Here is a 26,456-nt window from a genome sequence, read left to right as displayed (position 1 = left end):
GGGGAGGAAAAAAAAGAACAGCAAAGTTAGCAAATGCAGTGTCTGTCTCTGGTGTCAACTCTCACTTGCAGCCTCATTGCTGGAGAAATACAGGCGCAGCATGTGATTTGATCAACCACTCTGAGACCTGGCAAACTTGGACTGTTTAGGGCATTTCACTTAGCTGTCTTTTTCTGGTCACAGGATGCAAAATATACAGCATTGGCTGGCTAAGCCAGACTTTTACTAGACAAGGAAAAAGAAGAGAGATGTAAGATTAGAAATAAATAGTGTAGGGAAGGAAAATTACAGATTGGGGGATGGAGGGAAGGCAGAGTCTCACATTTCCAGGTGGTGCTTGGGATTTAGCAGGATCAGGTAGAGGTGGAGGTGGTGATGTCATCTGAGTCCCTCTCTGTGGCCCAGTCTGGTCAGGACATCTTTCAGAATTAGGATGAAGAAGGTCCATAGTCCCAAGAGACAGGGGGGTGGCACCTATGATGAGAAAGCTCACTCCTTCCCCTGCTCTCAACTTTCAGTTAGCCAGTGGTCTCTTTTTAGGACCCCAAAAGGGATTGATAGCTGGAATAGCCCATCCCCGTATTATTTTGTTCACCAGTTAGGCTTAATTCTGACACACCAGTTTGGGTTCATTGATTTCAGGCCCCACACGTCTCTTGTTTACCAGGCATGATCTGAAAACGGTTCCTGAATTATGCAGAAGGCCTTTTTGTTCGAACTACCCTAATCTTTTTGTCTCACTTTTGCCCCTTTACCCATCAACATTTATTGTTACAGCTTGTGACGTTTTATGAGCTTTCACTCACTCACTTCTGACAGTTGAATTCACAATTATGGTAAATCGGTAGGTCTAGTTATTACAACAGCAGTTAGCTTTTGTCAGAGCTATGTTCCAGGCTGTCTGCAGACTCAGCAGACATCTCTGCGTTGGTTTACATTTGCTTTACATTTTGAATGTTGTCTTTGTAGCAGATTGAGACTTGATTTTGATTATCTTAGTCAAAGTTTAACTTGCAGGTTGTTCTCCACATATGTGGGAGGGTCTGTGCACTGCAGAAGTCGTGCTCAGGCAGCAAAGTGCCCTTTGTATAAACCCTGTGACTTTAATGGTCTAAGATATATTTTGATTTGTTTTAGCAACTACAAAGCAAGTTGTTGATGCTTACATATGAAATTGAAGGTAAGCTGTTGGTTTTGATTTTAATTAAAAATTATTTTACCTTCAGTTTTTCCATGAGATGTGTTCTTTGAAATAGAAGTGCTAGAAGTTAAAATGCTAACTTAGCTATAATAACAATTCAAGTGAACTTTCATGATCTAGCGATTCTCAGATTTTTAACTCACAAGAGCCTCAATGGATTGTTACAGTTCAGTTGCTGCTCTGTGATCCCTTGTGGTCATGATTGGCACTGTGGTGACCTGCCAGAAATTTGTCTCATGATTCTAATTTCACAACAGAAAGATCTGACAGCTCATTACTTTTGTCCTTGAAAATGAGAAACATCTGGCAGTAATTGATCCCATTTCAGGGTTCCAGGGACAGAGAAATCTTCCACATAGTGATCCTTTCATCTTACAGATTGAGAGTCGTCTTGGTTGAAGAAACAATGGGAAAAAAGACTACATTATATATTCTGGAGTTATGGACTACCAAAAAGTCCCTCGATCCCTTATAAAGCAGTCACGAGGAGCTAAGTGTGTTCTTCTCTAGAGAGAGAATATGGCTGATGGGGGGGAGGGGGGAAATCAAAGTAAAACTTTTATGAGAAACTACAATCATGTCACAACTTAGCAGTTTGATGCATTTGCACTTAGCAAGTGTGCATGGTGCAAAAGCTAGCTAATACATTCAGCATTTTACTCATACTTATGTTTCCTTTTAAATTTAGTCTTTTTACACAAAGCAGAATTAGCCTGTACAGCTCATTGCCACAGGATATAGTTGAAGCCAAGAGCTTACTAGGAATAAAAAGCCATCAGACATGTATATGGATGACAACATCTGTACTTATTAGATAGGACAAACATAATATATGATATAACCTCTCTCCTGTTTCAGGAATAAGCCAACCATTAACTTGTCAGGGTATAGAAAGAAACAACTTCTTTGAGTGCTGTCCCTGTGCGTGCTCCACTCCAGGTGACGGTGCGTCCTGGCGCCATTGATAGATCTTCAGTAGCAGTGCCTGGTCGGGACGCACGTGCTCAGCTGCTGTCTTGCGGCATCGTTGGGGGCTGCCTGAGCGCGCGTGTCCTGCACCCCTCTCAGTTCCTTCTCAACTGTCCTCAGGTGAAGACGGGACTTGGGGCAGTGCTCATCTCTTCCCTGGTTACTGTAGGAAATAAGTAAAGAAAAATAGAAATTGTTAGCTAGCCATTTCCCAGTTCTCCCTTTCCTTTAGTATAGTTCATTAGTTTAAAAAAAAAAAAAAAAATTCCTCAAACTGGGAGGGATTGCAACTGCTTTGGAGGACAGGATCATAATTCAAAATTATCTGGACAAATTGGAGAAATGGTCTGAGTTAAACAGGATGAAGTTTAACAAAGACAAATGCAAAGTGCTCCACTTAGGAAGAAAAGTCAGTTTCACACATACAGAATGGGAAGAAACTGTCTAGGAAGGAGTACGGCAGAAAGGGATCTAGGGGTTATAATGGACCACAAGCTAAATATGAGTCAACAGTGTGATGCTGTTGCAAAAAAAGCAAACATTATTCTGGGATGTATTAACAGGTGTGTTGTGAGCAAGACACGAGAAGTCATTCTTCCGCTCTACTCTGCTCTGGTTAGGCCTCAGCTGGAGTATTGTGTCCAGTTCTGGGCACCGCATTTCAAGAAAGATGTGGAGAAACTGGAAAGGGTCCAGAGAAGAGCAACAAGAATGATTAAAGGTCTTGAGAACATGTACGCAGTATTCAAGATGTGGGTGTACATGGATTTATAGAAGGGCAATAAGATATTCTCCATCTTATTCTCTATCCTTTTTTTAATAATTCCTAACATCCTGTTTGCTTTTTTGACTGCCGCTGCACACTGCATGGACGTCTTCAGAGAGCTATCCACGATGACTCCAAGATCTCTTTCCTGATTAGTTGTAGCTAAATTAGACCCCATCATATTGTATGTATAGTTGGGATTATTTTTTCCAATGTGCATTACTTTGCATTTATCCACATTAAATTTCATTTGCCATTTTGTTGCCCAATCACTTAGTTTTGTGAGATCTTTTTGAAGTTCCTTACAATCTGCTTTGGTCTTAACTATCTTGAGCAGTTTAGTATCATCTGCAAACTTTGCCACCTCACTGTTTACCCCTTTCTCCAGATCATTTATAAATTGAATAGGATTAGCCCTAGGGCTGACCCTTGGGGAACACCACTGTTTACCCCTTCCATTCTGAAAATTTACCATTTATTCCTACCCTTTGTTCCCTGTCTTTTAACCAGTTCTCAATCCATGAAAGGCTCTTCCCTCTTATCCCATGACAACTTAATTTATGTAAGAGTCTTCGTTGTGGGATCTTGTCAAAGGCTTTCTGGAAATCTAAGTACACTACAAAAAAGAGTCCTTGTGGCACCTTAGAGACTAACAAATTTATTTGGGCATAAGCTTTCATGGGCTAGAACCCAGTTCATCAGATGTATGAAGTAAAAAATACAGGAGCAGGTATAAATACATGAAAGGATGGGGGTGCTTTACCAAGTGTTAGGTCAGTCTAACGAGATAAATATGTCCACTGGATCCCCCTTGTCCACCTGTTTGTTGACCCCTTCAAAGAACTCTAATAGATTAGTAAAACACGATTTCCCTTTACAGAAACCATGTTGACTTTTGCCCCACAAGTTACGTTCTTCTATGTGTCTGACAATTTTATTCCTTATTGTTTCAACTAATTTGCCTAGTACTGAGGTTAGACTTACCGGTCTGTAATTGCCGGGATCATCTCTAGAGCCCTTTTTAAATATTAGCATTACATTAGCTATCCTCCAGTCATTGAGTACAGAAGCTGATTTAAAGGACAGGTTACAAACCATAGTTAATAGTTCTGCAATTTCACATTTTAGTTCTTTTGGAACTCTTGGGTGAATGCCATCTGATCCCGGTGACTTGTTACTGTTAAGTTTATCAATTAATTCCAAAACCTCCTCTAGTGACACTTCAATCTGTGACAATTCCTCAGATCTGTCACCTACAAAGGACAGCTCAGGTTTGGGAATCTCCCTAACATCCTCAGCCATGAAGACTGAAGCAAAGAATTCATTTAGTTTCTCTGCAATGACTTTATCGTCTTTAAGTGCTCCTTTTGTATCTCGATTGTCCAGGGCCCCACTGGTTGTTTAGCAGGCTTCCTGCTTCTGATGTACTTAAAAAACATTTTATTACCTTTTGAGTTTTTGACTAGCTGTTCTTCAAACTCCTTTTTGGCATTTCTTATTACATATTTACACTTAATTTGGCAGTGTTTATGCTCCTTTCTATTTACCTCACTAGGATTTGACTTCCACTTTTTAAAAGATGTCTTTTTATCTCTCACTGCTTCTTTTACATGGTTGTTAAGCCATAGTGGCTCTTTTTTAGTTCTTTTACTGTGTTTTTTAATTTGGGGTATACATTTAAGTTGGGCCTCTGTTGTGTCTATGAAAAGTGTCCATGCAGCTTGCAGGGATTTCACTCTAGTCATTGTACCTTTTAATTTCTGTTGAACTAACCTCCTCATTTTTGCATAGTTCCCCTTTCTGAAATTAAATGCCACAGTGTTGGGCTGTTGAGGTGTGCTTCCCACCACAGGAATGTTAAATGTTGTTATATTATCACTATTTCCAAGCCCTCCTGTTATAGTTACCTCTTGGACCAGATCCTGCGCTCCACTCAGGACTAAATCGAGAATTGCCTCTCCCCTTGTGGGTTCCTGTACCAGCTGCTCCAAGAAGCAGTCATTTAAAGTATAGAGAAATTTTGTCTCTGCATTTCATCCTGAGGTGACATGTACCCAGTCAATATGGGGATAATTGAAATCCCCCACTATTATCGAGTTCTTTATTTTGATAGCCTCTCTAATCCCCCTTAGCATTTCATCGTCACTATCACTGTCCTGGTCAGGTGGTCGATAATAGATCCCTACTGTTATATTCTTATTAGATCATGAAATTACGATTCATAGAGATTCTATGGAATGTGGTTTCATTTAAGATTTTTACTTCATTTGACTCTACATTTTCTTGCACACACAGTGCCATTCCCCCCTCCTCCCTCCCCCCCCCCCCCCAACCTGTTCTGTCCTTCCGATATATTTTGTACCCCGGAATGATTGTGTCCCATTGATTGTCCCCACTCCACCAGGTTTCTGTGATGCCTATTATATCAATATCCTCCTTTAACATGAAGTACTCTAGTTCACCCATCTTATTATTTAGACTTCTAGCATTTGTGTACAAGCACTTCAAAAATTTGTCACTGTTTGCCCTTTTCTGTTATGTCAGATTCTTTTTTGTGTGAATGTTTCTGGTCTGATCTGGCCCATACTTTATCCTCTTCCATCCTCTCCTCCTGACTAGAACCTAGAGAATCTCCATCAATAGATTCTCCTCTAAGAGAAGTCTCTGTCCGGTCCACGTGCTCCGCTGCAGCAATCAGCTTTCCCCCATCTCTTAGTTTAAAAACTGTTCCTCAATCTTTTTAATGTTAAGTGCCAGCCCTCTGGATCCACTTTGGTTTAGGTGGAGCCCATCTTACCAGCTCACTCCACAGGGCGAGGACCTCACATGCCTTGACCTCCTGGGCCCCAAGGTTTATACCTCTTCTACACTACAATTTAGAATTGCAAATTATTCCGCTCTCCTTGCAAGCTATGACCGACAATTACAACAAGCTCTTTGATTTTGCCTCCCATATACCGGAGGACAGGAGAGCAGACTTCAAGTCAGTCCTCGTTGAAGGTCAATTGGTGTCTAGGGTGGCACTACAAGCACCCATGGACGTGGCTGATCAGCAGCCCAAACCACTACTACTGCAGTGGTGATGCGCCAGTTTTCCTGGCTCTTGGCATCCAGTATCCCCAAAGATTTGCAGACCTAAGTGGAGGATCCCCCCTTTGACAACGATAAACTCTTTTCCAAAAAAAAAGATGAAGTCCTTCACACTATGAAAGACTCTAGAGCCACTTTGTGCACATTGAGTATATACCTATTCATCCCCAGGACACCACTGTATCAACCTTATCAGAGGCCCAGCACACAACAATATCGCCGACCCCAGTCTAGACAGTATGACACTGGGAGAAACCTCAACAAATCTCCTAGGCGCAGGCAAAACCAGGCGCAACCAACTACTTCCCATCCATCGGGTAATAAACAACAATTTTGAAGTGCTGGTCGGGGGTCTGCTTGACCACCCCTTAATTCCGCCGCCTATTTGCCCATTCGGCTACCGCCTCCAGGCTTTCCACCATGTCTGGCAACAGATCACGCAGGACCGCTGGGTCCTGGAAATAGTTCAGTCAGGTTACTCCATCCCTTTCCTATCTTCCCTGCAATCTTGGACTGCATCAGATCCTGCTATCAGATCCAGAATGTTCAACCACCAGAGAGTGTTAGAACTCATTCTACTAGAGCAATGTCAATATCTGTTGCCTTCCTCCACAACGTACCCATTACAGACATATGCAAGGCGGCCATATGGATATCTGACCACACATTTGCCAAACATTATGCTATCACACAGGATACCACGGCAGACGCCATAGTTGGCCATATAGTACTGTCTAACGTTATTCCTCACGCAACTCCAAAATCCCACCAACCATAGTGGGTACTGCTTCACGTTCACCTGGAGTGGAGCACCTACAGGGACAGCACTCGAAGAAGAAGAGAAAGTTACTCACTATCAAGGTTCCTTCCCGACTCTGAACTCTAGGGTACAGATGTGGGGACCTGCATGAAAACCTCTAAGCTTAACTACCAGCTTAGATCTGCTTTTGCTGCCACCACCCAAATGATTTATGAGTTATTTGGGAAACTCTGTCTACCTCCCCCCCAGAATATCTCCCTCCCAAGTACTTCCCTGGGTAGCCTTGAGAGACTTCTCCACCAATTTACTGGTGGACACCGATCCAAACCCTTGGATCTTAAAACAAGGAAAAATCAATCAGGTTCTTAAAAAGAAGGCTTTTAATTAAAGAAAGAAAGGTAAAAATCATCTCTGTAAAATCAGGATGGAAAATAACTTTACAGGGTAATCAGATTCAAAGAGCCCAGAGGAACCCCCTCTAGCCTTAGGTTCAAAGTTACAGCAAACAGAGGTAAACCCTCTAGCAAAAGGAACATTTACAAGTTGAGAAAATAAAGATAAAACTAATACGCCTTGCCTGGCTGTTACTTACAAGTTTGAAATATGAGAGACTTGTTCAGAAAGATTTGGAGAGCATGGATTGATGTCTGGTCCCTCTTAGTCCCAAGAGCGAACAACCCCCAAAACAAAGAGCACAAACAAAAGCCTTCCCCCCACCAAGATTTGAAAGTATCTTGTCCCCTTATTGGTCCTTTGGGTCAGGTGTCAGCCAGGTTACCTGAGCTTCTTAACCCTTTACAGGTAAAAGGATTTTGGTGTCTCTAGCCAGGAGGGATTTTATAGTATTGTACACAGGAGGGCTGTTACCCTTCCCTTTATAGTTATGACACTCACCTTGCAGTAACTGAGGTTCTTCGAGATGTGTGTCCCTGTGGGTGCTCCACTACCCACCCTCCTCCCCTCTACTTTGGAGTACTAATCAGACAACTCTACGGTAGAGAAGAAACTGAGGGGTGTGTGGAATGTGCAGCTCAGGCAGACCCTAACGACGCTGTGAGACGGCAGCTGAGCGTGTGTCTCAACCATGCACTGCTACCAAAGATCTCCGATCAACGGCACCGGGATGCACTGTCACCTGGAGTGGAGCTCCCACAGGGACACACATCTTGAAGAACCTCAGTTACTGCAAGGTGAGTAACTTTCTCTTCCCTTTTGAACAAGTTATGTGATGATTTTCCAGGGTGAGGTTTTTAACATTTTTTTTCTGAAATAATTGGTATTGGCTACTCTTGGAAGTAGGACACAACTAGACTGAATCCATCCGTGGTCTGATGTAGCAGTTCCTGTTTTTTGAAACCCACTACTGTGTTTACTTCACTGTGGGCATGCTCTTCGTCAGGAAACATGCAGTAATGAAATGAAGAAATGTACCTGTTGCTTCTGCAGCAAATAAATATTACAGCCTCACAGCACTTTGTATCCTTTTTTACCATTACCGAAAACTAGGCAAATAACCCAAAGGAAACAACTCTGCTACATTGGCAGGAAACCTAGTGTGGTTCCTACTATGCTCTCTGTTCATGAGCTCCAGGACTCAATAGCAGCAAATAAAAATGTGATGTTTTTAATCAGTGTCAAGGCATATCTTAAGCCAAAATTCAGATGTTACTAATATGGTTGAATAAAGCATTTTGCAAAGCACAGTTTATTCTGCTATAGAGCTGAATCCACAAAAAAGGGTCAGAGCCTGTCTTCATAACAGTTTTGTGATACAGGGAAGAGATTATTAGGTGAGCAGCATGGTTTTATTTTTTAGAATGATTTAGCAGTAATGGCACGGTAAATTATCTGAACCATGGTGTAATCTCTTTGTTTTTCATTAACCTAGAATCAACAGAACTCCACTTATTAAAGGATATTGAAGATACCTTGGTGAAAACAATTGCACTTTGCCAGAGGAATTCACATAGTTTAAACCAGCAGCAGCGAGAGGTAAGGGGATAAAAGGCACTGTTACTAGGGCTTGTAGTACTATGCAAATATGGAAGGAAGAGTTCCATTTTCAGTATCCATTAAGTTAGTCTTTTGTTCAGTTGGACCTGCACACCTATAGTTTGGTAGATTCCTATAATTATACAGATTTGCTTCGCATCTATGCACCTACTTTTGCATGTGCCTGATTTGTCCATGCTCAATGCCCAGTGCACACCTACAAGTCAGAATTTGGGCATGCTTTGTGGGACCTATATGCACAAATCTCAACTTACATGTAGGTGGAAGCATGGTTCTGCAAAGCTGGGCCATTGTGTGTACGGCGAGTTAGCCAGAAACTGGAACTCAAAAGGCCTTTGGCTTACCTCCTACAAGGAAGCGGGACTGTTGCTCTGGTGGTTCTGTGATCAGAGAGTGGTGTTCATGAGATCTTCAGAGCCATATCCCTGGAGTCTGATGATTTTCCATGTACGTAAGAGAGTGTCTGTGGTGAAACGGGATGTAATATTCTGATGAGAACACACCCTTTGAGAAAGTAGAAAAGGCTAAGTCCTGACAAATAGTCATCTTTGCTGTAGAGCATACTTCAGGGTAACTATTGGAGTAATGGTAAGGCCTGATATGTAGAGGGAGGTGAAGTACCTAAGAAGCCCCCCTTATAACACAGGAATTAAGAGGTCTGTGCTTTAAAAGTCTTGCTGTGATAATCAACAAATAATGTTTAAGTGATGATTTGGCTTCTAAACCAGGAATCTAGAATGTATGTGTCACTACAGCACTTCCTAGCTTTCTCCATCCCAATATCTCCCACAGTTCTGAATATGTGGGCTGCTCTCCTATCTCTGCAGTTCACAGCTAGGGTGACCAGACGTCCCGATTTTATCGGGACTGTCCTGATATTTCCTTGTTTGTCCCACGTCCCGACCTACATGCGGTCGGGACACTGGACAAACAAGGAAATGCCCCAAGCCCGGAAGTGCTCGCACACACACACACACCCCGCCCCGACTCCGCCCCCTCCTCCTCCGATTGGCTCCCTCCCCGAATCCCCGCCTCTTCCCCGGGCTCACCATTCCCCCTCCCTCCACAAGCGCTGGAGGGAGGCCCGGGAGACGCAGGGGAAGCGCGGGGCCGGGGTGAGTGAGAGTCCGGCCTGGCCCAGTGCAGGCAGGACTCAGTTGGGTGGTAGGGAGAGGAGGGGGGTGGCCCGCGGGGCCAGGCGGCGACTGTTGTTGTCCCCCCGGGCAGCGGGACTCGGGAGCAGCCGCTGCTGCAGCAGCCGCTGCCGCGGGGGAGGAAGCAGCCATGGCGCTCCGCGGCTGTGGCGCCTCCGAACCCCCCGAGCCAGGGCCTGCTGCAGGGACCCAGCAGCGCGTACGCTGCGCCCAGCCCCTGGCCAGCGTCTGGGCTGCTGCCCAGCTGGTGCTATCCCGCGGCGGCCCCGGGGCGGAGGCATCGGCAGCCCAGCCCCGTTCGTTCCCCTGCGGGACGGGGGGGCTGGGGCCTGCTGCCCCCACTCCGGGGCCGCCGCGGGATAGCACCAGTTGGGCAGCAGCCCAGACGCGACTGGCCAGGGGCTGGGCTGGGCGCAGCGTGCGCGCTGCTGGGTCCCCGCAGCAGGCCCCAGCTCGGGGGGTTCAGGGGCGCCAGAGCTGCAGCCATGGCCGCTTCCTGCCCCGCGGCAGTGGGAGCTGCAGCAACGGCTGCTCCTGAGTCCCGCTGCCCATGGGGGGAGAACAGCCGCCGCCTGGCCCCGCGGGCCACCCCCCTCCTCTCCCTACCACCCAACTGAGTCCTGCCTGCTCGGGGCCAGGCCAGACTGTTACTCACCCCGGCCCCGCGCTTCCCCTGCGTCTCCCGGGCCTCCCTCCAGCGCTTGCGGAGGAAGGGGTTTTTTTTGGCCCCGCCCCCCGCCATGCGCCCCCCCCCCCCCGCGTCACCCCCACCACCTCCCGCGTCCCGATATTTGTCTTGGGTGATCTGGTCACCCTATTCACAGCGGTGGATCAGTGTTTTGGCGCCACATAGTCTGACCACTTCTGCTTGTTGCCAGACAGTGGAGGCTTTTTTCTCCTGCCCTTCCTCTTCCTATTTTAACTTTTTTGCCCAGTTCTTCTTCGAGTGATTGCTCCTGTGTATTCCACAGTAGGTGTGCGTGCTCGCCACGTGCACCGGTGCCGGAAGTTTTTCCCTTAGCAGCATCCGTAGTGGGGGAGCACCACTGCGACCCCTGGTGTGGCGCTGACATATCGCGCCATAAAGGGGGCTGTGTGCTCCCCCACCCTCAGTTCCTTCTTGCTGCCAGTGAAGGTAGTTGGAACTTGTGCTCCAGTTTTGCTGCAGCATTTCTAGCCTTAGTGGTATCCAGCTGTCCTTGAAGCTGCTTGTTGAACTTTTCTCCGTTAGTGCTGGGCTCGGGGCATGCCCCATGGCCCAGGCTTCAAGTCAGTGGAGGCTTTTTTCTCCTGCCCTTCCTCTTCCTATTTTAACTTTTCTGCCCAGTTTTTTGGGCACAGGGAGCTGTGTTCTCCCTCCTCAGCATTCCTCCTCCTCTCTGGGTTGGTTAACCCTTCGGGGTTTTAACCCTTCCTGAGCCTTCCGCTATGAGTCTGACAAGCAGGTGGAGTCCACAACCTACCAGAGCTACTGTGACTCCAACGGGGGAAACATGGACTGAGAACTCCAGTGTAGAGCAGGGAGAGGCTCCAAAAGGGTGGAGGACCCCGACCACTCAACTCAGGGGGAAAGTCCTTGAGACCCCTGCAGAACAGGCTTGCGTGTGGCCATAAGTTGTCCCCCTCCAAGTCTTAAGTGTGGGTCCCGTGCACCCTGGGAAAAGAGGCAGGGCTTCTCATCAGCTCCCTTTCCTCCCAAGCCAACCAGGAGGGCTCTGACAATGAGTTTCCCCCCTTCCCCTTGAATGGGACCCAATGGAGAGCATTCTGAGAGAGACTCGTCGAGATGACTCCAGATCCGAAGCAAGGCTAGTCATAAGAAAGTTCACCAAAGCTGCAACAGAGCATCAAGGCTCCTAAAGTGCACAGAACAAGTTAAAAACTCAAAAAGGCTAAAAGGGGAAAGAAAAAGTATCAAAATATACAAGAGATACAAGTCCTCAGACCCCTATTCCTCCTCCTCCACTGAGGAAGGTGAGCTGTCTGGCTCTGAAACCTGAGATGAAGCCTCAGTAAATGTTTTTCTCTCCTTAGGCAGCAATACCCCTTTGCTCCTCCTCTGAGGAAGTGATTAGGGGTGAATGGAACAAGCCTAAAAAGGGGCAAATATATTGAGTGACCTCTGGCTCTATAATATTCAAGAACCAAAGGGCTCTATTGCTCAGAAACTGCTGCTACAGGGAGGAGGTGTTGCCTTATATATTAAAAAATATGTACACTTGGACTGAGGTTGAGCTAGAAATAAGATAGAGACTTGTTGAAAGTCTCTGGGTAAGGATACAAGGGGTAAAAAACAAAGGTGATGTCATGGTAGGGGTCTACTACATACCACCAAACCAGGAAGAAGAGGCGAATGAGGCTTTTTTTAAACAACTAACAAAATCATCCAAAGCATAGGATTTAGTGGTGATGGGGGACTTCCACTACCCAGACATCTGTTGGGAAAATAACACAGCAGGGCACAGATTATCCAACAAGTTCTTGGAATGTATTGGAGACAGTTTTTTATTTCAGAAGGTGGAGAAAGCTACTGGGGGGAGGCTGCTCTAGATTTGATTTTGACAAATAAGGTTGAGAATTTGAAAGTGGAAGGCAACTTGGGTGAAAGTGATCATGAAATGGTAGAGTTCATGATTCTAAGGAATTGGTAGGAGGGAGAACAGCACAATAAAGACAAAGGCTTTCAAGAAAGCAGACTTTAGCAAACTCAGGGAGTTGGTAGGTAAAAACCCATGGGAAGCAAGTCTAAGGGGAAAAACGAGTGAAGACAGTTGGCAGTTTTTCAAAGAGACATTATGAAGGGCACAAGAGCAAACTCTGCCACTGTGTAGGAAAGATAGAAAGTATGGCAAGAGACCACCCTGGCTTAACCAGGAGATCTTCAATGATCTAAAAACTCAAAAAAGAGTCCTACAAAAAAGTGGAAACTCGGTCAAATTGCAGAGGATGAGTATAAACAAATAACACAAGTATGTAGGGATAAAATTAGAAAAGCCAAGGCACTAAATGAGATCAAACTAGCTAGGGACATAAAAGGAAACAAAAAAAATATTCTACAAATACATTAGAAGCAAGAGGAAGACCAAGGACAGAGTGGGCTCTGTGAGGGGGGGGAAGACTATAACAAAATGTGGAAATGGCAGAGGTGCTTAATGACTTCTTTGTTTCGGTTTTTCACCAAGAAGGTGGGTGGCGATTGGACGTCTAACATAGTGAATGCCAGTGAAAATGAGGTAGGATTAGAGTCTAAAATAGGGAAAGAACAAGTCAAAAATTACTTAGATAAGTTAGATGTCTTCAAATCTCCAGGGCCTGATGAAATGCATCCTAGAATACTCAAGGAGCTGACTGAGGAGATATCCGAGCCATTAGCAATTATCTTTGAAAAGTCATGGAAGACGGGAAACATTCCAGAAGACTGGAAAAGGGCAAATACAGTGCCCATCTATAAAAAGGGAAATAAGGACAACCCAGGGAATTACAAACCAGTCAGCTTAACTTCTGCACCCGGAAAGATAACGGAGCAAATAATTAAGCAATCAATTTGCAAACATCTAGAAGAAAACAAGGTGATAAATAACAGTCAGCATGGATTTGTCAAGAACAAATCATGTCAAACCAACCTGATAGCTTTCTTTGACAGGGTAACAAGCCTTGTGGATGGGGGGCAGCTGTAGATGTGGTATATCTTGACTTTAGTAAGGCCTTTAATACTGTCTCGCATGACCTTCTCATGAACAAACTAGGGAAATACAACCTAGATGGAGCTACTATAAGGTGGGTGCATAACTGGTTGGAAAATCGTTCCCAGAGAGTAATCATCAGAGTTTCGCACTCATTCTGGAAGGGCATAATGAGTGGGGTCCTGCAAGGATTGGTTCTGGGTCCGGTTCTGTTCAATATCTTTATCAATGATTTAGATAATGGCATAATAGAGAGTAGACTTAGAAAGTTTGTGGACGATAGCAAAAGGACAAATGCAAAGTACTCCATTTAGGAAGGAACAATCAATTGCACACATACAAAATGGGAAATGACTGCCTAGGAAGGAGTACTGCAGAAAGAGATCTGGAGGTCATAGTGGATCACAAGCTAAATATGAGTCAACAGTGTAACACTGTTGGGGGGGGGGGGGGGAAAAAAGGCAAACATCATTCTGGGATGTATTAACAGGAGTATTGTAAGCAAGACACTTAGAGTAATTCTTCCATTCCATTCTGCACTGATTAGGCCTCAACTGGAGTATTGTGTCCAGTTGTGGGCACCACATTTCAGGAAAGATGTGGACAAATAGGAGAAAGTCCAGAGAAGAGCAACAAAAATGATTAAAGGTCTAGAAAACATGACCTATGAGGGAAGATTGAAATTATTGGTTTCAGAGTAGCAGCCATGTTAGTCTGTATCCGCAAAAAGAACAGGAGTACTTGTGGCACCTCAGAGACTAACAAATTTATTAGAGCATAAGTGGTGCATCCGAAGAAGTGGGCTGTAGCCCACGAAAGCTTATGCTCTAATAAATTTGTTAGTCTCTAAGGTGCCACAAGTACTCCTGTTTGTGGTGTGGTGTGTTTTTTTTTTTTTTTTTTGAAATTGGGTTTGTTTAATCTGGAGAAGAGAAGACTGAGAGGGGACGTAACGGTTTTCAAGTACATAAAAGTTTGTTATAATGAGGAGGGAGAAAAATTGTTGTTCTTAACCTCTGAGGATAGGACAAGAAGCAATGGGCTTAAATTGCAGCAAGGGAGGTTTAGGTTGGACATTAGGAAAAACTTCCTAACTGTCAGAGTGGTTAAGCACTGGAATAAATTGCCTAAGGAGGTTGTGGAATCTCCATCATTGGAGATTTTTAAGAGCTGGTTGGACAAACACCTGTCAGGGATGGTCTAGATAATACTTAGTTCTGCCTTGAATGCCAGGACTAGATGATCTCTCGAGGTCCCTTCCAGTTCTATGTTTTTATCCCTTACCAGGGATATGGCTATTCCCTTGGGGGCAGCAGGAGAGTTCTGTCCTAAGGAATCCACAGATAGGATGGAAACCACTCCCACAAAAAGCTTTGAAGCTTCCTTTGCCACCCTCCAAGTGTCCCTGGCAGCCACCTGCTTTGCAGGAGCATCTCTCTCTCCCATCTGGAAGATCTCAAAGCCATTGAGTACAGAGTTCACCCTGATTTTGGCTCTGCTTTCAGAAAGTCTCCCTAAATGATGCCTCAATGGATAAAATGATTTTCTCAGCCTGAGCCATAGCTTCCAGCTAAGTGGCCAGGTGCCATCTATGACTCTGACCCTGAAGGTGGATATTCACTCTAAGCAGGTCCTATGCGTGGCCAAGTTTACAGGCATCTTCATTTTTGGAGAAAAGCTGCAAAGGTGGTGGCTAACAATGCAGCAAAATACAAACAGTCTCTCCATTCTCCTCTAAGTGCCCTCAGGGGAGAATACAGTTCGGCCTTCAGACAGAGCCGCTTCTGTCTCTCCATCCTCACAGATGTCCCCCCCAACAAAGGGACAACAGATTCTGGGATAGGAGCCTCTGATGGTTTGTAGACCTCTACGATACATAGTCTAATCCACCTAGTGATGGGGGGCTTGGAATCTGAGTTCCTGGCATCCCAGGTGAAAGGACACTAATAAGAAGCCCAATCTTCTTGTGAATTCTGTATGCTTGAAATAGTTTCTTGATGCTTTTTGACACAACTTATCAGTTGGATGTTGTGGTTTTGGACTGAACGAAGGAAGCGCACCACCTCTTCGGAAGTGTGGAAGGAGGGATTTACCTTAGGAAAAAAGGATTCTGGTGTCCCGAGCACCACCTTGTCTTTGTGGAACATGCAGTAAGGTTCCTGTATGAAAGTCTGTCAGCTCAGACACTTGCTTGGTGGCCATGACAGCTACTAAGAAACACATCTCAATAGATAAAAAGCCGATATTGAAGTTGGTGGCTTGAAGGGATGGCTTATCAGGGCCCTCAAAACTAGCGGTAGGTCCCATAAGGGCACCACTGATCAAGCTGCATTGGACCTTCTTGTTGGGGGAATCAGATATGCTGGAGAAACCATCATCACCTCCACCAAGGGAGATAAATCCTGACAGAAGACCAAGTGCTTCCTGGAACCAGCCTGCCTTATCCAAACCAGGACACCACCCTCATGACCAGGGTACCCCAGGCCTTGGCAACCTCCACAACCCACCTTCAACCCTTCCCACTGGCTCTGTTGGGGCCCAGGGACCATATGCACAATACCCAAGGTCTGTGCAATCTAACAGGGAGTCATACTGTAACGATGCTGGTTCTGGCGGGACCCAACTGAGAGTGCCAATTCAGGATAAATCGCTTAAAACAGGGCACCCCAAGGCTGGGGTTTTTCCACCTCTAAGGCAAACCAAACCAGCCAGACAGTGAAGACTTTGGTCTCACCCCACTGGCTAACCACATGTCACACAAGCAATTCCCTTAGACACTCCAGTTTCCCAGTATCACCACCAGTGCCACTCGTTATGGGGACAAATGGTTATGAAAACTAATACCTCAATAAAAGAAGAACGGTTCTCCTGATCCCATAGGACCAAGCCCCAGACCCAGGTCAATATACAAATCAGATCTTACCCACAAATTACGCTGTCGCCAGTCCTTTAGAATCTAAAATCTAAAGGTTTATTCATAAAAGGAAAACGATATAGATGAGAGCTAGAATTGGTTAAATGGAATCAATTATATACAGTAATGGCAAAGTTCTTGGTTCAGGCTTGTAGCAGTGATGAAATAAACTGCAGGTTCAAAATCAAGTTTCTGGAGTCCATCCCCAGCTGGGATGGGTCCTCAGTCCTTTGTTCAGAGCTTCAGTTTGTAGCAAAGTCCCTCCAGAGGTAAGAAGCAGGATTGAAGACAAGATGGAGGAGAGGCATCAGCCTTTTATAGTCCTTTCCAGGTGTAAGAACACCTTTGTCCTTACTGTGGAAAATTACAGCAAAATGGAGTTTAGAGTCACATGGGCCAGTCCCTGCATATTTTGCTGAGTTGCAAGGCGTATCTGCCTTCTCTGAATGGGTCAATTGAATAGCTGATGGTCCTTAATGGGCCATCAAGCAGGCTAGGCAGAGCTAACACCAGCTTGTCTGGGATGTCTCCCAGAAGCATAGCATAAGTTTGAAATACAGACAGTTTAGAGCCAATATTTATAACTTCTACTACAAAATTGATACACACATATAGCCAGCATAATTATAACAAGTAAATCATAACCTTGTCTTAGACACCTCATTTGATCCCCTTTATACAAGATTTGGTGCCACTACAGTACTTTAGTTACAACCATGTTCTATATGGTCCCAGATTATATCATTAACATCACACATACCACATCTCTTCTCTTCAAGAGAGCAACTACAGTCTCCTCTGATCCTATAGCAGGGAAAGACTATGAGATGGTTCCACCAATACCAAGGATATCTTCATCTCCTGAAGAATCAGTCACTCCAATTTCTCATTCCCTTCTGAATGATCACAAGTGGTTCCAGTAGTTGCTACAAAGGGTGGAGGTCAGTGCTTAATTTGTGCTTGGGCTTGCCAGGGATGAGCCCCTGCACCTCTAGTCTTGGCAGTTCATAGCCCTGGAACCTCTGGGCTTGCCACATCAGTTATGAAAGTAAAAAATTTGCTTGGGCCTGGCACCTAATTGCTTGAGCCCAGCACCTCTTTAATTACAAATTAAGCACTGATATTGATAGAGCTCCTTAGAGAAGGTCCAGGACTCGCAATGTAAGCTGTTGAGCATCTTGCAACCCACAGGATCTAGCTGGAGAGCACTCCTAGAGAATGAAGCCATACTGGAACTATCAAGAACCATATGGCACACACTGGCAACATGCACAACTACCGCCAAGAGGGCAGAGAAGCAATGCTTTGTCCTGGCTAAGGAAGTGGAGTTTCTATTTACTCACCCCTTGTTGTTCAGGCTGCCACAAAAGATCTAGACGGCAACACTCAAGAGCACCCCACGTATAAGCAGGCCAAATGCCTGGACCTTCTGGGGAGGAAGGTCTTTACATCTGCTAGTCTCCAGTTTAGAATATCTAACTGTCAAATTGGTCAAGTACAATTTTCTGAATTATTTAGAGTTCCTGGATTTTAAGGACAATTTACCCTAGCAGGACAGCGCTCACTTTCAGGCCCTCGTTGTTGCAGGCAAGCTGGTGGCCAGAACTTCATTGCAATCTGAAATTGATGCAGCTGATGCCGCATCAAGATCGATGGCAACTGCCATTGTGATGCACCAGGAATCATGGCTACACTCTTCGGGGTTTCCCAGAGAGGTCAAGAACACTGTAGAGCTCTGGAGCCACATGCAGCTCTTCAGAAGTTAATATGCGGCTCCTTATATAGGCACTGACTCCAGAGCTGGAGCTACAGGCGCCAACTTTCCAGTGTGCTGGGAGGTGCTCACTGCTCAACCCCTGGCTCTGCCCCTACTCCACCCCTTCCCTTGAGCCTGCTATGCCTTCGCTCCCTCCGCCCCCCCAGCCTCCTGCACGCTACAAAACAGCTGATCAGAAGGTGCGGGGAGGGATGGGGAGGCACTGATCAGCAGGGCTGATGGGGGGGCTGCTGACATATTACTGAGGCTCTTTGGCAATGTACATTGGTAAATTCTGGCTCCTTCTCAGGCTCAGGTTGGCCACCCCTGCCGTAGAGTACTTGCACTTCAAGATCAATCTTTTCAATGAAAAGACACGAGTCTTTGCACTCATTAAAGGATTCCAGGGCTCCCCTCTGCTCCCTTGGTATATACACACTAGGCCTGAAGTGACCATACAAACTGAGGCCTATGCCTCAACCATTTTACTATCAGCATAGGAACCACCTTATAAAAGACAGAGCAGAGGATGCAAAAGCCACCATACCCAGCACCTTCCACATCAACCCAACTCCCCTCCCAGCCGAAAGATACTTTTGACAAGACATTCGGGAGTTGAAAACCACTGTTGAGGTCACCCCCACCCAATCCCGAGATCTCCTTTGGTGGCCAGCTAGCACTCTTTTTCCCCCATAACAACAGACAAATGGGGGCTGGATATCATCCATTCGGTCTATAACATTAAGTTTCTCTTCCCCTTCCCTGTCCCTTTCCAGGGACCACTCTCACAGAGATCCTCCTCCAGGAGGAAAAATCTCTCATTCAGTGGGGAGCAACAGAGTGGGTACCTCTTCAACATCAGGGAAAATATTTCCTAGTTCCCAAGAAGTAAAGAGGATGAAGACCCATTTTCAACCCACAACAACTCAACTTTTTTATTTGCAAACTAAAGTTCTGTATGGTTACGCTGGCATCAATAATACCATCCCTGGAAAAGGACACATGGTTCTTCAAGATGTGTCCCCACCGCCCCATTGGTGCTCTACTACCCACCCTCCTTGCCTTCTGCTTGAGAGCTCTCTGCTATAGGGCTTCATGATAGAGAAGGAACTGAGGGCAGTTTGCCCATGCAATGCTATATAACAATGGCACAGTGTACCAGACTCAGTAACACCCGTGCGTGGGCTGATACTGCTATGAGAAATCTCCAATCAAAGGCACAGTGGGTCCAGGCCCATCTAGAGTGGAGCACCCATGGGGGGGGGGGGGGGGAAGGTGGACATCTCGAAGAACCATAGTTACTGCACAGGGTGAGTAACCATTTCTCCTTCAACATGTGTGGTCCTTATCTTTATTCTACTACCTGCCCTCCTTTCCCTCTGCTTTGGATTTTGGCCAAGATTCGCAGTAGAGGAGGAACTGAACAGGCAGGTAGTCTGCCCTGCCCCTTATGCCCTCCGTGTAGAGCACAAGGAGAATAGGGGCACAGGTGCAGACCAATGGACACTGCTTGCAAAAATTCTCCACTCTCAGGCTTATGGAGCATGTGCATCCCACAGTGGAGTACACTTCAGGACCACACATCTCAAAGAACACCAGTTAAAAGGTAAGTAACCTTTTGTGTCTAAACTCAAAAACTCAGGTTCTGCAGAGGCAGACTGGTTCAGTGGATAAAGCATTGGGCTGGGAATCAAGAGTCCTGTGATCTTTTCCCAACTGTGCCACTAACTCTGTGACTTTTGACTTTTAGCAAATCCCTTAATCTCCCTGAGCCTCCGTTTCCCCATCTATAATATTGGGATGATGCATGTTTTCCATTGACATTTGTGGATGAAAAAATTCTGTATCAGAGCTTGACTGTTATCCCTCTTCCTTGCTAGACACACAGGCCTAGCTTTTTTTTGTTCAAGTATGAAAGTGAGTAAGGGGCTCCCAAAGAATTCTTGTATCCATAGTGGGGGCAGGAAGGAATTCTGCAGGGAGCTCATTGAAGACTAGTGCTTTTCTGGCAGTTCAGGAAAGTTCCAACAGAACTATATATTTTGTGACCTGGACAAATTCCACTTAGAAAGCATGTAATTACATTCTGCCTACATACATTCCCCCAGTAGTGTTAATTTGACATAGTATTTTCTCTCTTTCTTGTTATTGTGGTGCTCTGGGTGCTAAACAGCTATCATGCATCACCTCAGAGGAGACTGCACTTCAGTGCAGGGGTGAACTGGCCATTCTGTCTACAGCAGAGTCCATTTAAAAGTCAGCATTTGCCCACTGCTACTATTCAGTCACTACATATCTCTCCAAAGTCTGGAGAAAGACTGTGGTAACTGTTGGCAAATGCTGCTTTTATGTGCATTAGTCATCCCGCCAAATAACTGAAACTTCCACTTGTTTGTTCTAATGGCCATTTCTTGGGCATTGCACAAAATTACTAAAGCTTCCAGGCATATTGTGTCAAATGAATAAGAATGCGGATTAGTTATTTAATTAAATGCTCAAAATTGTACTCTCTAATAAATATACAAGAAAAGATACATGTTGTGTATTATTGTACACTGCCATGTGTTAGAGAACATCTGTCATGCAGTAACTGCAGATGCAATGCTTCTGTTGCTATCTGCCTAACATTTGGAGCAAGTGAGAGTTGAGTAATACTGGCTCTTACACTCTTATTCAGTGGTTCTCAGACTTTTGTACTGGTGATCCCTTTCACATAGCAAGCCTCTGAGTGCGAAACCCCCTCCCCCCCAATATATAAAAAGGTGTTTAATTTATAACACCATTATAAATGCTGGAAGCAAAGCAGGCTTTTGGGTGGAGGCTGACAGCTCACGACCCCCCCATGTAAGAACCTCGTGACTCCCTGAGGGGTCCTGACCCCCAGTTTGAGAACCCCTGCTCTTCTTACTGGTTCACTTGTTGGCTTTGCACTTCCTTGGTTTCTGAGTAGTTACATTTAATGACCCTCCTGGGTCACCAGAGGCAGAGTTGGTTTATGATATACAGACAGGGTTTTCTGGATTTACGCAACTTTTTATCCAACAATTTCTGGGAGTGTGTATGGAACTGGTTACATGATTGGTCTGACGACTGGTTACATGGTTTCCTCATTATTAATTCTTATGTGTGTGTTTATATTACAGTGGAACCTAGGGCCCCATTGTGCTAACTTCTGTGTAAACATAAAATAAAACTGTCCCTGCTCTGAAGAGCTTACAATATCAATAAGGAGTAAATAGGGACAGTGCTCCCACCAGTTAGTGAAGTCAAAGCAACCTCGAGTCTCCTACATGGTCACTGCCCCAGGAAATGAACACACGAAGAGTTTAATCAGGGACTCTCCTGTTCTCAAATTCCAAGCAGATACCTTCCCCACTCTCTAAAAAGAGTAGGTCTGCCAGGCTGTCAAGCACTAGAGCAGGGATCCAGAGGCGTAGCGAGCGCCCTCTGTACTCTCCGACCGGAGGGGGCCCCGCAAGGAAGGGGGCCCCTAAAAGTGGCAAAATAAATACCGCATTCCAGTTTCTGCATTGTAAGGGGCCCCACCCGGACGTATGTTCAGAGGGGGCCACCGTTCGGAGGGGGCCACGTTCTTTGTTGCTACGGCCCTGCAGGGATCGGCAACCTTTGGCATGCGGTTCACCAGGGTAAGCCACCTGGTGGGCCGGGCCGGTTTGTTTACCTGCCACGTCCGCAGGTTCGGTGATTGCGGCTCCCACTGGCCGCAGTTCGCCGCTCTAGACCAATGGGGGCAGCGGGAAGCGGTGGTCAGCACATCCCTTGGCCTGTGCCGCTTCCCACAGCCCCCATTGGCCTGGGACAGCGAACCGCAGCCAGTGAGAGCCGTGATTGGCCAAACCTACGGATGAGGCAGGTAAACAAAGCAGCCCGGCCTGCCAGGGGCTTACCCTGGCGAGCCGCGTGCCAAAGGTTGCCAATCCCTGCACTAGAGCAACTTTTCTCTGTGTTTAAAAAACAAATTAAACATCACAGCAGTCCTGTAACATATTGTAACACTGAGCCAACAATGGAAACAAAGTATTTAATCCTCTTTTTCATAATATGTAATTAAACTGGTGGAGGTTAAAAATAAAGCTAAATTAATGTAATCACTAGGACTGTCAATTAATTAGAAAATAATTAGAAAATTCATCTCAATTAATCACACTTATAATAATAGATTACTAATTGAAATTTATTAAATATTTTTGCATGTTTTCCACATTTTCTATATTGATTTCAATTACACACAATACAAAAAGTATACAGTGCTCACTTTATATTTTTATTACAAATATATACTCTAAAAATGATAAGCAAAAGAAATATTGTTGTATTTTTCAGTTCACCTCATACAAGTACTGAAGTGCAATCTCTTTATCGTGAAAGTGTAACTTATAAATGCAGATTTTTTTTTTTGGTCACATAACTGCACTCAAGAACACAACAGTGTAAAACTTTAGAGCCTACATGTCCACTCAGTCCTACTTCTTATTCTGCCAATCGTTAAGACAAACAAGTTAGTTTACATTGACGGGAGATACTGCTGCCTGCTTCTTATTTACAATGTCACCTGAAAGTGAGAACAGACATCTGCATGGCACTTTTGTAGCTGGTGTTGCAAGGTATTTACATGCCAGATATGCTAAACCTTCGTATGCCCCTTCCATGCTTCAGCCACCATTCCATAGGACATGATTCCATGCTGACGATGCTTGTTAAAAAAATAACGTGTCAATTAAATTTGTGACTGTACTTTTTGGGGGGAGAATTGTATGTATCCTGCTCTGTTTTACCCACATTCTGCATATATTTCATGTTATAGCAGTCTCAGATGATGACCCAGCACATGCTCATTTTAAGAACACTTTCACAGCAGATTTGACAAAACACAAAGGTACCGATGTGAGATTTGTAAAAATAGCTACAGCACTCGACCCAAGGTTTAAGAATCGGAAGTTCCATCCAAAATCTGAGAGGGACGAGGTGTTGCTTTTAGAAGTCTTAAAAGAGCAACACTCTGATGCAGAAATTATAGAACCTAAACCACCAAAAAAGAAAATGAACCTTCTGCTGGCGGCATCTGACTCAGATGATGAAAATGAACATGCATCTGTCTGCACTGTTTTGGATCGTGATCAGGCTGAACCCATCATCAGCATGGAAGCATGTCCTCTGGAATGCTGGTTGAATCGTGAAGGGACATATGAATTTTTAGCGCACCTGGCACATAAATACCTTGCAACGCTGGCTACAACAGTGCCATGCAAACGCCTGTTCTCACTTTCAGGCGACATTGTAAGCAAAAAGCAGGCAGCATTATCTCCTGCAAATTGTAACCAGTTTTGTTTGAGTGATTGGCTGACCAAGAAGTAGGACTGAGTGAACTTAAAGGCTCTAAAGATTTACATTGTTTTATTTTTGAATGCAGTTTTTTTGTACGTAATTCTACTTTCATGATAAAGAGATTGTACTACAGTACTTGTATGAGGTGAATTGAAAAATACATTTTTTTTGTTTTTTACAGTGCAAACAGTTGTAATCAAAAATATAAAGTGAGCACTGAACACTTTGTATTCTGTGTTGTAATTGAAATTAATATATTTGAAAATGTAGTAAACGTCCAAAAATATTTAAAAATAAGTGGTATTGTATTGTTTAACAGTGCCATTAATTGCTATTCCTTTTTTAATCGCTTGATAGTGCTAGTAATTATTTTTGCCAGAGTTGTAGAATTTATTGTGCACTTAATTATTCTAGGCACTCTGGTTTCCTCTCCTGGAGGCTATGATGTCGCCACAGAAGCTATCCAGTTCGACAGTGTTGTGTCAGTATTCTGAACGTAAGTTTGTTGGCACCTTGTGGCGCCAGATACCACTGAAAATGTGACCTCAGTTTTTTTTCTCCTTTTCTCCTGACCAAACATGAGGAAGTAAGCATTGTGACTGAACTAGTATACAACTCCGAAACAAAGCTAGGGTGTGCACCTGTGTGGAAAGTGCTGTTACTCTCTTCCAGCTGTGAAGTAGCATTTTTTACCAGGAGCACATTACACCTGTGTTGCAGTGTCTGCACTGGTCCCTATTGCCTTTCAAGTACAATCTAAGTTATTTTGTTTGACCTGTAAAGTCCTAAATCATCTGGTCCTGGCTACTTACACTACTTGCCTCCTCGTGTGGCTCAGTGGCATTTGCAATTAGCTGTGGCATCTGAGTTAAGAACCTATTGCTTTAAATGACGCTGGAACTCTTTTCCTTGGACCAATATAGGTCAGTTTTGTTTCAAGGCCTGTATGTTTCTTAGGCTTTCCATTAGGGGGTAGATTTGGGGTCTTTTGGGTTCATTCTCTGGATACTGATCCACCATAGTTATTCTGTATGCGTGCAGGTGATGTGCATGCACTAGGAGTTCCTGTAGGTACTTTCAGATAAATTGAAGTGAATTTATACAGAAAACTTGGTTGTGCAACAGTTAGATGGCACACACAGCAAATCTGACACAGAAACGCAAGCAAGGAAGTGCATGCCCATTAGTGGTAACTGGGTAGTTGTCATTTGTGTGTTAACAGTTGATATCATAGATATTTCTTCTGCCCAATGCCAGAAGAAGAAGAAGAAATCAGATTAAACATTTCCATTTGTTGCCTTAAAAATTAACCATATTCTGTCTGACTCCAGCCCCTCTCTGTAGGTAGATAATACACTATTGCCTTCCCACACTTAAGAATTTTCTCATGCTATTGTCTTATTTCTATGATGGTAGCATCGTGATGCTCCTTTGTGCTGGGTGCTGTACAAACAATCACTGTCCTGAAGAGCTGACAGTCTAAATAGATAAAACAGACAAAGGTGGGAGGAGAAGTGATTTGTCCAGCGTCAGATTAGATAAGCGGCCAAGCTGAGACTGGAACCGAGGTCTCATGGCTGCTAGTCCAGTTCTCACCTGCTAGACCATACTGCCTCCCTCCTATCTTCCTCGTACACATTCAGTCCACTAGTCTGGAACAAACCGCTGGGCTGACTCCAACCATCCATGACTATAAAGGGAGCGCATGGGTCAAAATTCTTAGTACCTGCACAGCTTCCCTGGTTAGGTTTGGTAACTGCATCACCGCTCCGGTCTCTTGCCTCTGTGTGCACAATAGCAACTCACTGTGCTAACTCTGCTCTGAGGCTTTTGGGAAAGTCATGGACCTCTGGGATCATCTGATAGTTCTTCCTTGCCTCCATTTTCTCCTTCCTTTTCCCCAGCAGTCTCCACAACCCATTGGTGCAGTAAATACTGCAGTCCCAGTGCAATCCAGTGACTGTTTCCTCTAACAGCAGGTCACTGTCTCTTTGTGCAATAAGTGGATAGGGTTTTGCTGGTTCATCAGTGAAGGGTGACCATGCATTGACTAAGAACCTGGGGCTTTTAATCCATACAGTGATCTCTGGAGAGCGAGGATCATCTGTCATCAGAGCCACGGCCGAAGATAGGGTGCCCCATCGCATTTTGGCAAAGGGGAGCCATTGAGTCTAACTTATCCATTTAAGCAAGCTCATTATTAAAATTAATTCTGGAAATTGAAGGTGGTTCTCTGGGTTAATGCACCTAAAAAGGAAGGGAACACCCAACCCTTTTAGAGGAAAAAGTGTAAAGGAACTATTGCCCTCCCTTTTCACACTTGATTCCGAATTATAACCAGTTTTTTTCCATTCTAAAGTGGGTTAGTGTTTAATATTTATATTGCCCTAGTGCCTAGATGTCCAATCAGGAAGCTGGGATCCATTCTGCTGAGAACTGTATACACATAATAAAAAGGCCATCCCAGTCCCAAAGAGTTGTATAGCTATTGCCCCTGAGAATCCAGTGAACAGGGGCCTGGAACGTGTGCTGAAATAGATTCTGAAAGGCACAACCTTGACAGGAGGCGTGTCCAGTCCATGGCACAGAGAACACTGTAGCCCTCATGGCTTTGAATTATTAAAGGCAACTTTTTGTTATGAGTTGAAGATATTTCCTGAATCACACCCAATGATTTTTAAACAGAAGGGTTTGAATCTGGCCACTACTGTGAGGGTGGTGGGGGAGTCGGCACCACCTGCCCAGTTGCTCCATATGCTTCCCCCTACAGCCCCAGGACCTGCTTTGATGTGACATGAATGTTC

At 44.8% G+C, this 26,456-nt stretch overlaps 1 protein-coding gene across 3 annotated transcripts in view; it reads left to right on the top strand.

Moving 5' to 3' along the window:
- Nucleotides 1-26,456, top strand: part of VPS8 (VPS8 subunit of CORVET complex) — a 258,292-nt gene that overhangs the window by 158,176 nt on the left and 73,660 nt on the right. For 2 of the 3 annotated variants that reach the window (XM_054038926.1, XM_054038925.1), the window contains exons 37-39: nt 1,138-1,180; nt 8,675-8,778; nt 24,067-24,148. In XM_054038926.1, the coding sequence (XP_053894901.1) occupies nt 1,138-1,180; nt 8,675-8,778; nt 24,067-24,148 (229 nt within the window). The remainder of the gene's footprint in view (nt 1-1,137; nt 1,181-8,674; nt 8,779-24,066; nt 24,149-26,456) is intronic. The other variant, XM_054038927.1, reaches the window with a different exon arrangement.

The sequence above is a fragment of the Malaclemys terrapin genome, chromosome 9 (genome assembly GCF_027887155.1).
Source record: "Malaclemys terrapin pileata isolate rMalTer1 chromosome 9, rMalTer1.hap1, whole genome shotgun sequence".
NCBI classification, from domain to species: domain Eukaryota; kingdom Metazoa; phylum Chordata; order Testudines; family Emydidae; genus Malaclemys; species Malaclemys terrapin.
The sequence above is the reverse complement of the archived record's forward strand: the minus strand, read 5'-3'. Positions and strand labels throughout refer to the sequence as shown.